Source organism: Lepidochelys kempii, chromosome 17 (genome assembly GCF_965140285.1).
Source record: "Lepidochelys kempii isolate rLepKem1 chromosome 17, rLepKem1.hap1, whole genome shotgun sequence".
NCBI lineage: Eukaryota > Metazoa > Chordata > Testudines > Cheloniidae > Lepidochelys > Lepidochelys kempii.
Window position 1 is genome coordinate 4370274 of NC_136396.1, and position 12633 is coordinate 4382906.

General features: G+C 48.9%; 1 protein-coding gene across 2 annotated transcripts in view; it reads right to left on the reverse strand.

The window, feature by feature from the left end:
* Window positions 1–6230, reverse strand: part of TLCD3A (TLC domain containing 3A) — a 20772-nt gene extending 14542 nt beyond the window's left edge. For both annotated transcript variants that reach the window (XM_073315598.2, XM_073315597.2), the window contains exons 1-4: window positions 5426–6230; window positions 4018–4101; window positions 1296–1503; window positions 202–297 (exon numbers count right to left, since the gene is read on the reverse strand). In XM_073315598.2, the coding sequence (XP_073171699.1) occupies window positions 202–297; window positions 1296–1503; window positions 4018–4101; window positions 5426–5547 (510 nt within the window). In that variant the 5' untranslated portion in view covers window positions 5548–6230. The remainder of the gene's footprint in view (window positions 1–201; window positions 298–1295; window positions 1504–4017; window positions 4102–5425) is intronic.
* Window positions 6231–12633: the final 6403 nt, after the last annotated feature.

Consider the following 12633-nt stretch of genomic DNA (forward strand, 5'->3'; position numbering starts at 1 on the left):
TGAAAGAGGGCTCCTAGTTCGATGGAAAGCAGTTCCAGGTGGGTCCCGGGGTGGTAAAGGTTGAGAACCACTGCTGGATTTCCCAGGTAACCTTGCTCTTATTATTAAGGCTTTTTTGATCCCAATATTTAGGAGAGCAACATGGGTAAAACAATACACCCCACCCCATTCTTTTTAAAGATACATGTGGGCCAGGCCTACCTGCATCAGGATTTTGCCCAGTGACACGAACGGAGTGCTCAGTTCTGCCACAAAGATGCAACCGACGAAGAAATCTCCAAGCTCTCCTCTGAGGTACTAGAAATAACCAGAGTGATTAGTGCAGGGACCTTCTCCTTCGTGGCCAAGTGGGGCCCAGTCCAACTCCCACTGATGCCAACTGGAGGCTTCCCAGTACTTTCAGTGGTGTTGGCTCATGCCCCTCCTGAACAAAGCTGGAAGGAAGGTAACTTTATGGATTACCATGGGGATCGCAGCTTCTCTATTGGGTCCAGATGGCTCCCCCCAGGAGGTGGACTTGGAAGCAAAGATTTCTAAGCTCGTTGAAGAGGATACTAATCGATGGTGACAGATACAGATCCAAGGTACACAGACTGATTGAAACTAAATTTTATGTTCAGACTAAACTGGTTTCAGTCCTGATAAGTTCAGAATAAGTCTAGGAGCAGAGCTTGGCATGTGCTGCTTGTAGACTCTGGGAAAGGAGGTGGAGGACTTTGGCTGTCCCATCTTTAGAGTCTCGCCTACTAGTCAGTCTGTGAAATGTCCTAAATGGGAGAGATGTGGTGTCCCCTGTGTTCCCAGGCGTAGGTGCTGGAACTAGGGGTGCAGGGGGTGCTGCGGTACCCCCTGATTGTGGTTTCTATTATATGCAGGGTTTATAGTTTGGGTCAGTGGCTCTCAGAATCCCCATTATACAAACTCTTCCAGCCCCCCTGTTCCCAGGTGGAAGAAGGTGCCCTGGAGCAATGGTTGATGGGGGGAGATCATGGGGCTGCACGGAGGGTTCAAGAGCAGAGTGAAGTGGATGATGAGGTGGAGCTGGGTGTGGGGAATCCGGCTACTGCAGTGGGGGACAATCCAGGGTGAAATCCAGGGCAAAACTCCCATGGATGTCTTTCGAGCCAGGATTTCACTCCGGTGTTTAGAGACCACCCAGGAGGTAATGGGAATCAACAAAGACCACAACTGAGGGCACCGTGTGCCCAGGTGTTGCTCCCAGTCTGGGACCAGGTGAGCGCTTCACTGTCTGTCTTATGTGTGGTTAGAGTGGTAATCCCGATTGCTTCCCCTACCTGCGCGACGGGCGTGAGGACAACAAGAATGAAGAGATGGTGCGTCACCATGAGGCGATCCTTCTCCAGGAAGCTCCTCACACTGGCCAGCGAATGCTTCTTCTCCAAGGTGTCTCTGCTTTTGTGCCAGTGGCAGAGGTACATGACACACACGTCATAGATCATGTACGGGACGATGACCCAAACGTACTCTACTGCGAGCCAGTACCTAAGGGGAGGAAGTGATCTCGCATTATAGCCTCGTGCACAAGTGGAAGGCTGGAAGATGGAGGAGATCGAGACGCCTGGCTCACCAGCGTGATACTCCAGTTTTAGGCTGGTTTATCTCCATTGTCTGCAAGGCCCAAAGGAAAACTTGCCTCTAATAGGCCAACCCCTGCTGCGAGCACCCACTTTACCCTGTTGCTCACATTTCCATGACAGTTTTGTTCGACCTTTACTTCAAAAGCTAGGCTGTGCCTGCAGAACATCCCGTCAGAGGGTTTCACAGCACTTCCCCAAAGGTAGGAAAGTACCACCCTCCTGCTGTACAGACAGAGAAACTGAGGCCTTCAGAGACAAAGCTGCTTACCCAAGTCACTTCAGTGCCATAGCCAGGAACAGAACCCAGGAGTCCTGAGCTCTAACGAGCTGAGAAGCTACCTCAGCATTGCCGCAGGTTAGCAGGCAGCTCCAGTGTCCTGCCAGGTTCTGAGTGCTCTGGTCCTGATGCAGCACCTTACAGGATTGAGCTCGTCAGCCCTTGCTTGAAGGGAGAGGCACTTACACTCAGAAGCAGTCTCACAAATTCAGATGGGGCACTAGTAAATGTTCCCTAGTGTGGCTTGTAGAAATGGGCTTGTAACATTGCTGTGCCTTGGTTTCTCAATCAGTAAAATGAGGATAAGAGTGCTTACCTAGTCCCCCTTCATTACTGTTTGGAAAGCACTTTGGGATCCCTGAGTTAATCCCTGGGAGTTACTTTTGAGATCTCTGCCTGCCAGGTCTGAGAGAGCTGCAGAGTATTTTAGTTAGGCAATAAAATCCCCCAGGATGTGTGGTTATTGGGGAAACAGCCACATGTTGCAGCCTGTTCTCAATGTATCGTGGTGTCACAATTGCACAACGTGGAATAACTGTAACCGATGCCTTGCAAAGAACTGCTGGCATGTTACTGGTCGATAACTTCTGTGCAGGACTGTGTTCCAAGGCCTGAACAGCCTCTAGTGTCTGGATGTCTAAAGAAATGTTTTCCTTCCATTCCTATTTCAGAGGAGGAGTGGGACCGGCCAGAAGGGATCATCAGCTCATCTACTTCCTCCTGTGCATCACAGCAGGCCACCAACACCGCCCAGCCCCCCACAGTAACGCGACAACCAAAATTAGACTAAAGCATTACAGTCCACGGTAACTCTGTATTTGTACAACACTTTGCACTATGCGACCCCAGTCCTGGTCAGGGCTTCTGGGAAGGGCCACGGTACCAGTAATGAAATAATCATTCTTTGCCTATAGATCAGGGGTCTCAAACACGTGGCCCGCGGGCCGCATGGTTATTTTCTGCGACCCGCCAGCTCCCTGTGGCACCGCTGCCCCCCCAGCATTTACCTAGAGCGGCTCCGACCTGGCACGCACCAGAGTCAGGGCAGGCTGCCTGCCCTGCCCCTGCGCCGCTCCGGGAAGCGTCCAGGACCTGGGGGGGCACGGGGGTCTGTATGTTGCCCTGGCTGCTCTTCCAGGTACCTCCCCCGAAGCTCCCATTGGCCGGGAACGGGGAACCGTGGACAATGGGAGCTTCGGGGGAGGTACCTGGAGGAGTAGCCAGGGCAACACACAGACCCCTGTGCCCCCCCCAGGTTCCGGCCACTTCCTAGAGCGGCACGGGAGCAGGGCGGGCAGGCAGGGAGCCTGCCTTGTCCCTGGTGCACACCAGGCTGGACCCGCCCCCTGCCACACCCCTCCTGCAGCCAAACCCCCTGCCCTGAGCCCCCTGCTACACCCCTCCTGCACCCCAACCCTCTGCCCTGAGCCCCCTGCTGCACCCCACCCCACTCCTGCACCCCGACCCCCTGCTCTGAGCCCCCTGCAGCACCCCACCCCACTCCTGCACCCTGACCCCCTGCTCTGAGCCCCCTGCAGCACCCTGCACCCCTCCTGCACCCCCTGGGGGCAGGCAGGGGGCGGAGTTGGGGTGGGGATTTCAGGGAAGGGGTGGGAAGAGGTGGGGCAGTGGCGGGGCCTCATGGAAGGGGTGGAGTGGTGGCGGGAAAGGCAGCAGTCGGGGTGGGGGTCAGTGGTGCAGCCCTCGGGCCAATGTACTAGGCCTCATGTGGCCCTCGTGGTCATTTGAGTTTGAGACCCCCGGCTTAATATCTGTTGGGAAAATGATGTTGTCCTCATTTTTCCTTTTTGTCCAGCTGAGCAAATTAAAATCTAAAATGCATCGGTGATGGGGGAGATTCCCTTACCCCATTTAGATTTCAAAGAGAATGGTATAACAGTGTCTGAGAGCACTCCAAAAGCCACCGCTTTTCAAAGAATGGCATTACTGGCGCATTTCCTCCAGCAATTGAAATGTGAGGGAAGGAGAACACAGGAAGTTTGTTCCTAGCTACTCTTTACACCCTTCCTCTTTATCATAAAAACCTATTTACGAGCGGCCTGACCAGCACCCCCTTTAGTGATTCTTGTAAAGCCTTTGCAAAATTGCAGCCTGGCTGTGATTTAGGTGAGGTTTAATTACCTGTCATGTACCACATCCTTGCAATTAAGGACAACAATGATCCCAGAAACAGTAGCCATGGTAGCTTGAACAGAAGACACCATCCTGAAATTGACAAATAAGAAAAAAATCATACCCCTGCTAATCTTGCTATGACTAGAATGAAAGCGCCTCAGTGGTTGGAGGGATCACTGACAAAAAGGTGCATATTTACTTGATACCCACTCTACACCCTTCTAGCCTCAAAGGCGATGGCACCTCCCTCCTCCCACACACAGTGTTTGTGTCTGAAACATGCCGATCCTTGTGTGATGTAAACGGACACCGCTCTATTGAAATCAGTCTAGTTGCATTGGTTTATTATCAGCTGAGGATATGGCCTGCAGTTTTTTTCAAGGCCTAGCCCTATTAAACACATTCCCTGGAAATAATAATGCATAGTTCCTAAAATATACATGGTCTTGCCCAGTAGCTGAACTATGTTAAACTGTCCCTTCTCCAAAGAGTTTGCATTCTAAAGGTACAAGTAGGTATGAAACAGCACAACACAGACAAACAAAACAGAGCTGAAACACGCTGTTTGCTTCTGGATGTCTCTTGCATTCATACACACGGTGTATCCGAGACCCATGCTGGGATGTTTTAGATGCACAGACCGCAAACACGGGGGTTACCAGAAATGTGCCATTCTCTTCTAGATGTACGTAACAGACGCTCTGCACAAGTCAGAAATGATACGCTATTGTGCCGTTCTAGATGGATGTTGCACAGCATCACACGGTCTCACCCACTCAGGAACAAGCTCTTCTCTTCTCGGTGCCCATCGTGTGGACACGCACACTCTGCCTTTGAACTCTGCTCGGTTCTATCCTAGATCTATGGTATGTCTGTACTTAGGGGTAGAGTGGATGCTGCACCGCAGTGAGCACAGGTATAAATAGTGGAAATGGTGAAGCATGGCTTAGGTGAGTAGAGTGCCCTACATGCCTGAACCTGCAGGGTCCATACCTTAGCCGGGCTCTCTACACGGCTATGTTTAACAGCGTTGTGTCCCGCTGCCTCCCTGCTGCCAGTGCCTCCCTCGCTGCGGAATGCTCCACCCGCATGAAGCCACACATCGACACGTGCGGATGCAGCCTGCCTCTCACTACAGCAGGCGGTGCCTGGACTCTGCAAGCCACCATCAAGGTAGATCTAGCCTCTCTCACACACGCTGCCCGTGTCCGGCTCATGCCCTTGGGTCCTAGATCAATGTCTCTCACACACGCTGCCTTGTCCTGGAGGCGCCCATCACTGCCCGTGCCAGCAGTACTGTGCTGGATCTCCCACACGCTGCAGCAGGCGCCAGATGTTGGCAGCCAGCTGTGCCGACCAAGCCGGTCGCCTAAGAGACTCCGGGTGACCGCCGCCCCTTCATGCCCCCCGGTACCTGCTGCTGAGGAGGATCCGGTCCTTGAGGCTCCATGCCGGGGCAGCCCAGCCGAGACTCCGAACGGATAGAAAGAAGAGACCCGGGAAAAACACCGAAGCGATCGCCAGCGTTTGCCACATTAGCTCGGCGGAGTCCCCTGCCCTGCCCCGGCTCGCCCCGCTCGCGGCCGGGCGCTGATAGCTGCCGGGCGAAGGGCTCCTGGAGCGCCAGCAGCCGCTGCCCAGCGGGACTCTCGCCGCACCTGGTTTGTCAACAGCAGGCCGGGCGGCGGGGAGGAGGAGCAGAGCCGAGGGTGGGGGGCGGTTTAGCGCCTCCCATCAGCCACTCGGTCAGCCACTCCCCGGGCCTTGCTCCTCTGCCCCCCGCGGTGGAACGCGGGTACACTGGGGGGCTGCTGCTGATGGTTCCGCCCACAGAACGCTGGTAGCGCGGGGTGCCCCTCGGCGTTCCACCGGGAGAACGTTGGTATAGCGGAGGGTTCCGCCCACAGAACGCTGGTGGCGCGGAGCTGGTCCTCGGCGTTCCACCAGGAGAACGTTGGTACAGCAGAGGGTTCCGCCCACAGAACGCTAGTGGCGCGGAGCTGGTCCTCGGCGTTCCATCGGGAGAATGTTCGTACAGTGGAGGGTTCCGCCCACAGAACGCTGGTGGCGCGGAGCTGGTCCTCGGCGTTCCATCGGGAGAATGTTCGTACAGTGGAGGGTTCCGCCCACAGAACGCTGGTGGCGCGGAGCTGGTCCTCGGCGTTCCATCGGGAGAATGTTCGTACAGTGGAGGGTTCCGCCCACAGAACGCTGGTGGCGCTGAGCTGGTCCTCGGCGTTCCACCGGGAGAACGTTCGTACAGCAGAGGGTTCCTCCCACAGAACGCTAGTGGCGCGGAGCTGGTCCTCGGCGTTCCATCGGCAGAACGTTCGTACAGTGGAGGGGCCGCCGGTGGAACGCTGAACTCTGTGGAGTTCCCGGTTAAACTCTGCGCGGCTGGGGAGCGCAAGCCATGCACGGGTTTCCACAGCGCTGGGGTGGCAGAGATTGCTGAAGGGTGAGTGGGTGGAAGGCTGAAAGTCCATGGTAAATCTTGCACTGACTTCGAGGGGGATGACGACAAAGGATAGGATCCTTTATTTACAACCAGGTTTCAGAGTAGCAACCGTGTTAGTCTGTATTTGCAAAAAGAAAAGGAGTACTTGTGGCACCTAAGAGTATCTCTAAGGTGCCACAAGTACTCCTTTTATACAAGTACTCCTTTTATTTACAACTACGTTATCTAGGACATGAACTCTAACTGAAGCTATGCTGAAACCAGTTTAAAAAAAACCCTCCACTAAATAAACATTAAGTTAAGCTATTTATGATGATTGAATTTACTCATTCAGAATACTCCTGAAAATTTACCAACCTATACACCAATTTGCTCCCCTGCTCTTTACCACAGTGATGAACAAGCTGGTGATATTTTATATTCTGTTCTTTAAAAAAAAAAAGGCACGTGAATGAATAGAATTTTGCAAGCGCCCTCGGCTGATGTTGATAGTTTGTAAAAGTGCCTTGGAGATGAAAAATGCTCAGCATTAAAAACCTGTGCATTCCTAATGAGGTTTCCCCAGGTCTGAGGTCTCCAGCACATTCTGCTCTGATTCTTGCCCCCATTTAATGACATAATTTCTATCTCTTGCAGTCGGAGTGTAAGTTTTGCAGGATAGGGACTTTATTTTCTAATGTGTTTGTAAGATGCCACATATAGCAGTAAATAAATAATGCAGCGGGAACTCTGTGGGAGATTTGGCTATGCAACTACCTAACCTCATCTTCACAAGAGCCACTTTGCCAAGTAACGCTGTGCACTCAGAAGTAGCAAAACAGGTTTGGCCATCTTAACCCACAAACTTTGCAGGCAAATGTAAAGTCCTCAGATTGCCAAACCAATCTGAGGATGAAACTATGGTAGGAAAATCAAAAGGGGGGAGTATATAACAGTGTGGTACTAGAAGTGGTACCATAACCAGCATCATCTCCATCTTTCCAGATAAGAGATTAGGCTGTTCAAATATACAGTATAACTTTGCACTTCTATTGTATCCTTTATCTGAGGATCTTAAAGTGCAGTAGAATCATCAATTAATTTAGTCTCAACACCCCAGTGAGACAGGGGAAACCTTGTTGTGGGTTGAGTTAAAACTTCATTTAAATTGATGTATGAAAACACCCTTCAATTACGTTATTTGTAAGAGATGATTAAGGGGCTACCCCTAAAACAAGGCCTATTAGAGTGTGCCCAGAAACTAGTACCATGTGGGTGTAGGTAATTCTACTGGGTATTGTAACCAGGTGTGAGAGATAGAGAAAGAGAGAGTGAGGCAGGCAGAGTCAAAAAGCAAGAAAGCCAAGCAGTAGCCTGTGAGCACAGTATTACCCTGGAAAAAACTAGAGAGCTTTTGGTCTGATGTTGGCTAAAGAGGCTTTGGGACTGTAAATTAAGAAACTGCTTCTTTTGTTTTTAGTTCTTGTGTTCTGAGAAGCAGGACTTGTACATTCCTTGTAAATAAACAAGATTGCATCAAAGAGAGCACCAGATGCTATCAATTTCTGCTTCCAAGTGGAACTTCCCCAGGGCTCCAAAATTTGACTAGTTGATTCCGGTCCAAAAGAGGCAACTTTGGTCCTAGACATGGGATTCAATTTCTGAGGTGAGAGAGTCTGTAAACTGGTATGACTGTTGAACCAAGATAGAGCAAATAATGGAGGTACTTGCAGAAATCAAAAATGGGCAGTGAGATTTAAAACAAGACCTAAAACAGAAGCTGGAGGCTTCACAGAAGGAATTAAAGCAGCATCTGAAGGTGTGCCAGAAAGATGACCTGCAGGCAGAGATGAAGTCTCTGCTGGAGCAACAAATACAAAGCATCCAAACAGATTGGGAAGTCCAGCCACAACATGACCAGGTGAGAATGGTAAAAGAGACTGATGAGTTGACCTGCAATCAGACTGCCATAGACCAGAAGGTTTTCCATTTAAATGGTAGAGACTAATAAACTTTAGCCAACCTGGAACTTGCCAACTGAGATGAGCTACAGAGGAAATTGAAGAGTCACTGGCCACTATCCAAGGCAGCTCCTGGATGAGGAATTGAGCCAACTGGAAGACTTGGATAGGACTAGACATTTACAACAGTCTTCTACCATTTGTCATCTACAGAGGGCCAGAGTGGAGAGGTTGGATTGTCCCAGCTCAGATAATGCAAAAGCCCCACTACCTTTCAGGGAAAAACAACTTGGGAGGCTCCTTTAGTTCAACCCAACATTATAGCTCAAATTAATGGTAGGGAGGAGGGACAGAAAGGGGGGTTGCTAGCAGCAGTTCAATGGCCATCCGCCAGGATGGGCAGGGATAGTGTCACTAGCCTCTGTTTGCCAGAAGCTGGGAATGGGCAACAGGGGATGGATCACTTGATGATTACCTGTTCTGTTCATTCCCTCTGGGGCACCTGACACTGGCCACTGTCGGAAAACAGGATACTGGGCTAGACGGACCTTTGGTCTCACCCAATACGGTCGTTCTTATGTTCTTAACTTAATCCCACAAAAGAGACTGAGTTATCCAGACCTGGTACAACAAGCCATGGACATATGGTTTGGAGATAGCTATCTATCTGAGCTGGCCAGGGCAAGAACCAAGAGTTAGAAAGAGGGGGAAAGAAGAAACCCCACTTGAACTGTCAGAGGACCTGCGGAGACTTGTGTTCTTAGGACACTCAGATACTGCTGAGACCTTCCAGTATAAACTGGTGAGGGACCAATTTATAGATGCTCGGCGAGACTTGGACTTGCCTGTGAAGATCACCAAAAGGTGGCAAAGGACACTCTGAGGGGCTGTGGACTTTGCCACAGAACTTGAATCTTTCCTTGCAGTGGTTGTCGAAAAGAGGAAGCAGCTGCTAATGAGGAAGATGGAAGTGGATCACCATGAGTTCTGTAAGTACAGTTCTGTGTCTAATATATCTGATGATAGAGGGGATTCTAATCTCTTATCGGGTTTGTGACTATGATGAACAATTACAACAAAAGATAAACGTGGTTTCTAAAATAAGGAAAATTGGCAAAAATTAAAGGGAAGAAGTTAAATGTGGTTATTGTGACAAAACTGGCTACAAAAATTATAAATTGGGGGAAGGCAGGCTGTTGCAAGTGTGTCGTGAAAGCCTCTCTCCCTTTTCAGGAAATCAGGGAGCCAGGGGAGACATCATTCTGGAGGGGCAAAGCTTGGTGGTATGAGAATTAGCCCCACAGGGTTTGTTTAGATCTGGGCAGTTGAACAACAAGAATGGGAGTTTGGCTATTGAGTGCATAACGGGATGTGTTCTCTGTATAGGGATAATTGATGCAGGCTCAAACATAAAAGTTATTAGACTAGATACACTAAAAAGGCTAGGGAATAGGGGATCCAAAAAGGAACCACCTCATGAGTTTCAAACAGAGACAATGACTAGGGCATGGGCACCTGTCCTAGAATTGGATTAGAAGATTGGATCTCTGAAATTTGAGCAAGAAGTTTTGATGACTGAAATAGTGGATTAGCTAATAACTGGCTTGGATTTCATTATGGCTAATAACTGTGTAATCAATGGCAGAAAAGATGTCTTACAAATTCAGTATGTGGCAGTCCCTTTAAAGATAGTTTATAGGCAATTGGGTTGCAGTGAACCAGTTGTCCTGCCCCATAACCATTATAACAGCTACATGAAATTGTGGCTTTCCAGCAAGAAGAAGAGTGGGAGTGGTTGAAACCTTCTTTTGAGACCCAGGGTCTCGAAGGAATCAAAGGGTCTACTCAGGAAAAAAAACCTGCCCCTGGCTGTGAGTCTCAGAGCTAGGGTCAACTGATTCAGTTTCACTGGGGGTTGTGCCGCAGGATTAAAAATAGCAGTGTAGATGTTTGGGTGGCAGCCTGGGTTCTGAAACCCAGTGAGGGGGCAGAGCTCAGAGTTTAGGCTCCAGGCCAAGCCAGAATGTCTATATTGCCACAGCAGGAGCCCAGGTCAGCTGACCCAGGCTCTGAGACTTGTGTCATGGGGTTGTTCTTTTTGTTTTTTTTGTTTGTTTTTGCTGTGTAGACATACCTTTAGCTGTTAAAGCGCTGCTTGTTCTGAAAGAAGAACTGGTCCTTGTTGGTTTGCTGAATGTTTCTGACAAGTAGCAAATAGTAAAGAAAGGAAGCCATTTCAGTGGTCAGCGGAGCGGTATAACATTTTCAGAGTTGAAAAAGGCTTCTGGGATTGCTCCTGAGCACTGTAGTTAGGCCAACCTAAACCCCAGTGTAGATATGGTTAGGTTGAAGACCTGCTAAATCAACTGCCAATTGCTCTCCCGTTGACTCCGGTACTCCACCGGAATGAGACGCATAAGGTAAGTCGACCCAGTGCAGTGTAGACCCCGCAATAAGTCAACCTAAGGTACGTCGACTCCAGCTACGTTATTCATGTAGGTGGAGTTGCATAACTTAGGTCGACTTAACCCTGTAGTGTAAACCTGCCCTTGGAGAAGTGGATTACCTCCACTAATGGGGAAAACCCCTTTTGTTGATGTAGGAAGTATCTACGGTGTGGCGCTACAGTGCCATAGCTGTGCTGCTGTAGCATAGACAGACCCCTTGTTAGGGACTGAGTTAAAACTGCATTCAAATTGATGTGTGAACACATGCTTAATTTAAAAATAATTGTAAGAGACCATTCAGGGGCTACCTCTAAAACCCCTAAGGCCGATCAGAGTCTGCCCGGAAACAAGCATCATGTGGGCAGGGGATTCCACTGCGTATTGTGAGTGACCAAGTGGAATTGGAAACTGAGAACAGAGAGAGAAAGGAAGAGGCAAAAAGCAAGAAAGCCAAGCAGAAGCCTGTGAGTGAAGTATGACCCTGGAAAAAGCTAGAGAGAATGTGGTTTTGGGTCTGGTGTTGACTAAAGAGGCTTGGAGCCGTAAGCTGAGAAACTGCTCCTTTTGTTCTTACTTCCTCCTGTGTTTGGAGAAACAAGACTTTGTAGATTCCTTTCAAATAAACAAGATCGCATCAAGACAATACCAGACTCCATCAATTTCTCTTTCCAGCTGGGCCCCAAAATTTGACTAGCCACTTGGGTCATCCCCACTTGACAGGCAAGACAGCTGGTACAAAAATAAGTTTAACTAATTTGCACAAGAACACAGAGCTGAGAACATGTCCATTTACCCTGACTCACAGCCCCCTTCTTTAATCACTAGATAAAGCTTCCTCTCCAGTGAGGTTTTCTTTGACACTGCTATAAATCTGTGTAGAGTTCAGCCAAAGCAGACCTGACCCACGAGGTAATGAAATCATTTTGTACGTAAACTTGAATAAAAGTGTCAGACACTTCCCTGGATGTTTTGTAAATAGTGTATTGATCATCAGAGTTATTCCCCATCCCCATCCAGAGTTTGGTTGTATTAGCAGCACAAGTGCGCTCCTGTTCCAATAATTTTTGTACTGCTCCTGGTCTGTTCTCACCACCTTGTAATAAACACATGTAAATGTAACAAAATCTTCCTAGGCAGTCATTTCCCATTTTGTATGGGTGCAACTGATTGTCCCTTCTTAAGTGGAGCACTTTGCATTAGTCCTTATTGAATTTCATGTGAATGGGAGCCTTTCCCTTTACTTTGACAGGTTTTGGATCAAGCCCTTATGTAGGTGAGTAGCCCCACTGAGGTCAATGAGTAACGGTTGTGGGACTGGCTGCTATACTAGATTGGGAAAATTGTTTCAATTATGTTTAAGTGAAAATGTCCATTTAACACTTCCATAAATCCAACTCACTTAAACTGTACCTCTGAAAGTTAGTCTATAGTGGGTCTGAAGCACTGAAGCAGCAGCAGCATGCAGGAACATGTATTGTGGCTGCCCATATTGTGTAAGTCCTGTGAACAAACAAAGAAATTCATTTTCCAAATTGACAGGAACAAACAAACATCCCAGGATTAAAATAATTCAGGACAGACAGGAGAATCCCATCTATTTTTATTTCTATATTTGTAATATAAATCTGTATTTATTTATAGGCAATCTTTATGCTAATTTGCTTTCCCCATTTTCTATATTACTTCCAGCATTTCGCATTATTGGCGGAGAACAAAAGCACACTTGTGACACAGTGTGCGTTTCTGATTATGTTTCATTGATAACAATCTTTGCTTT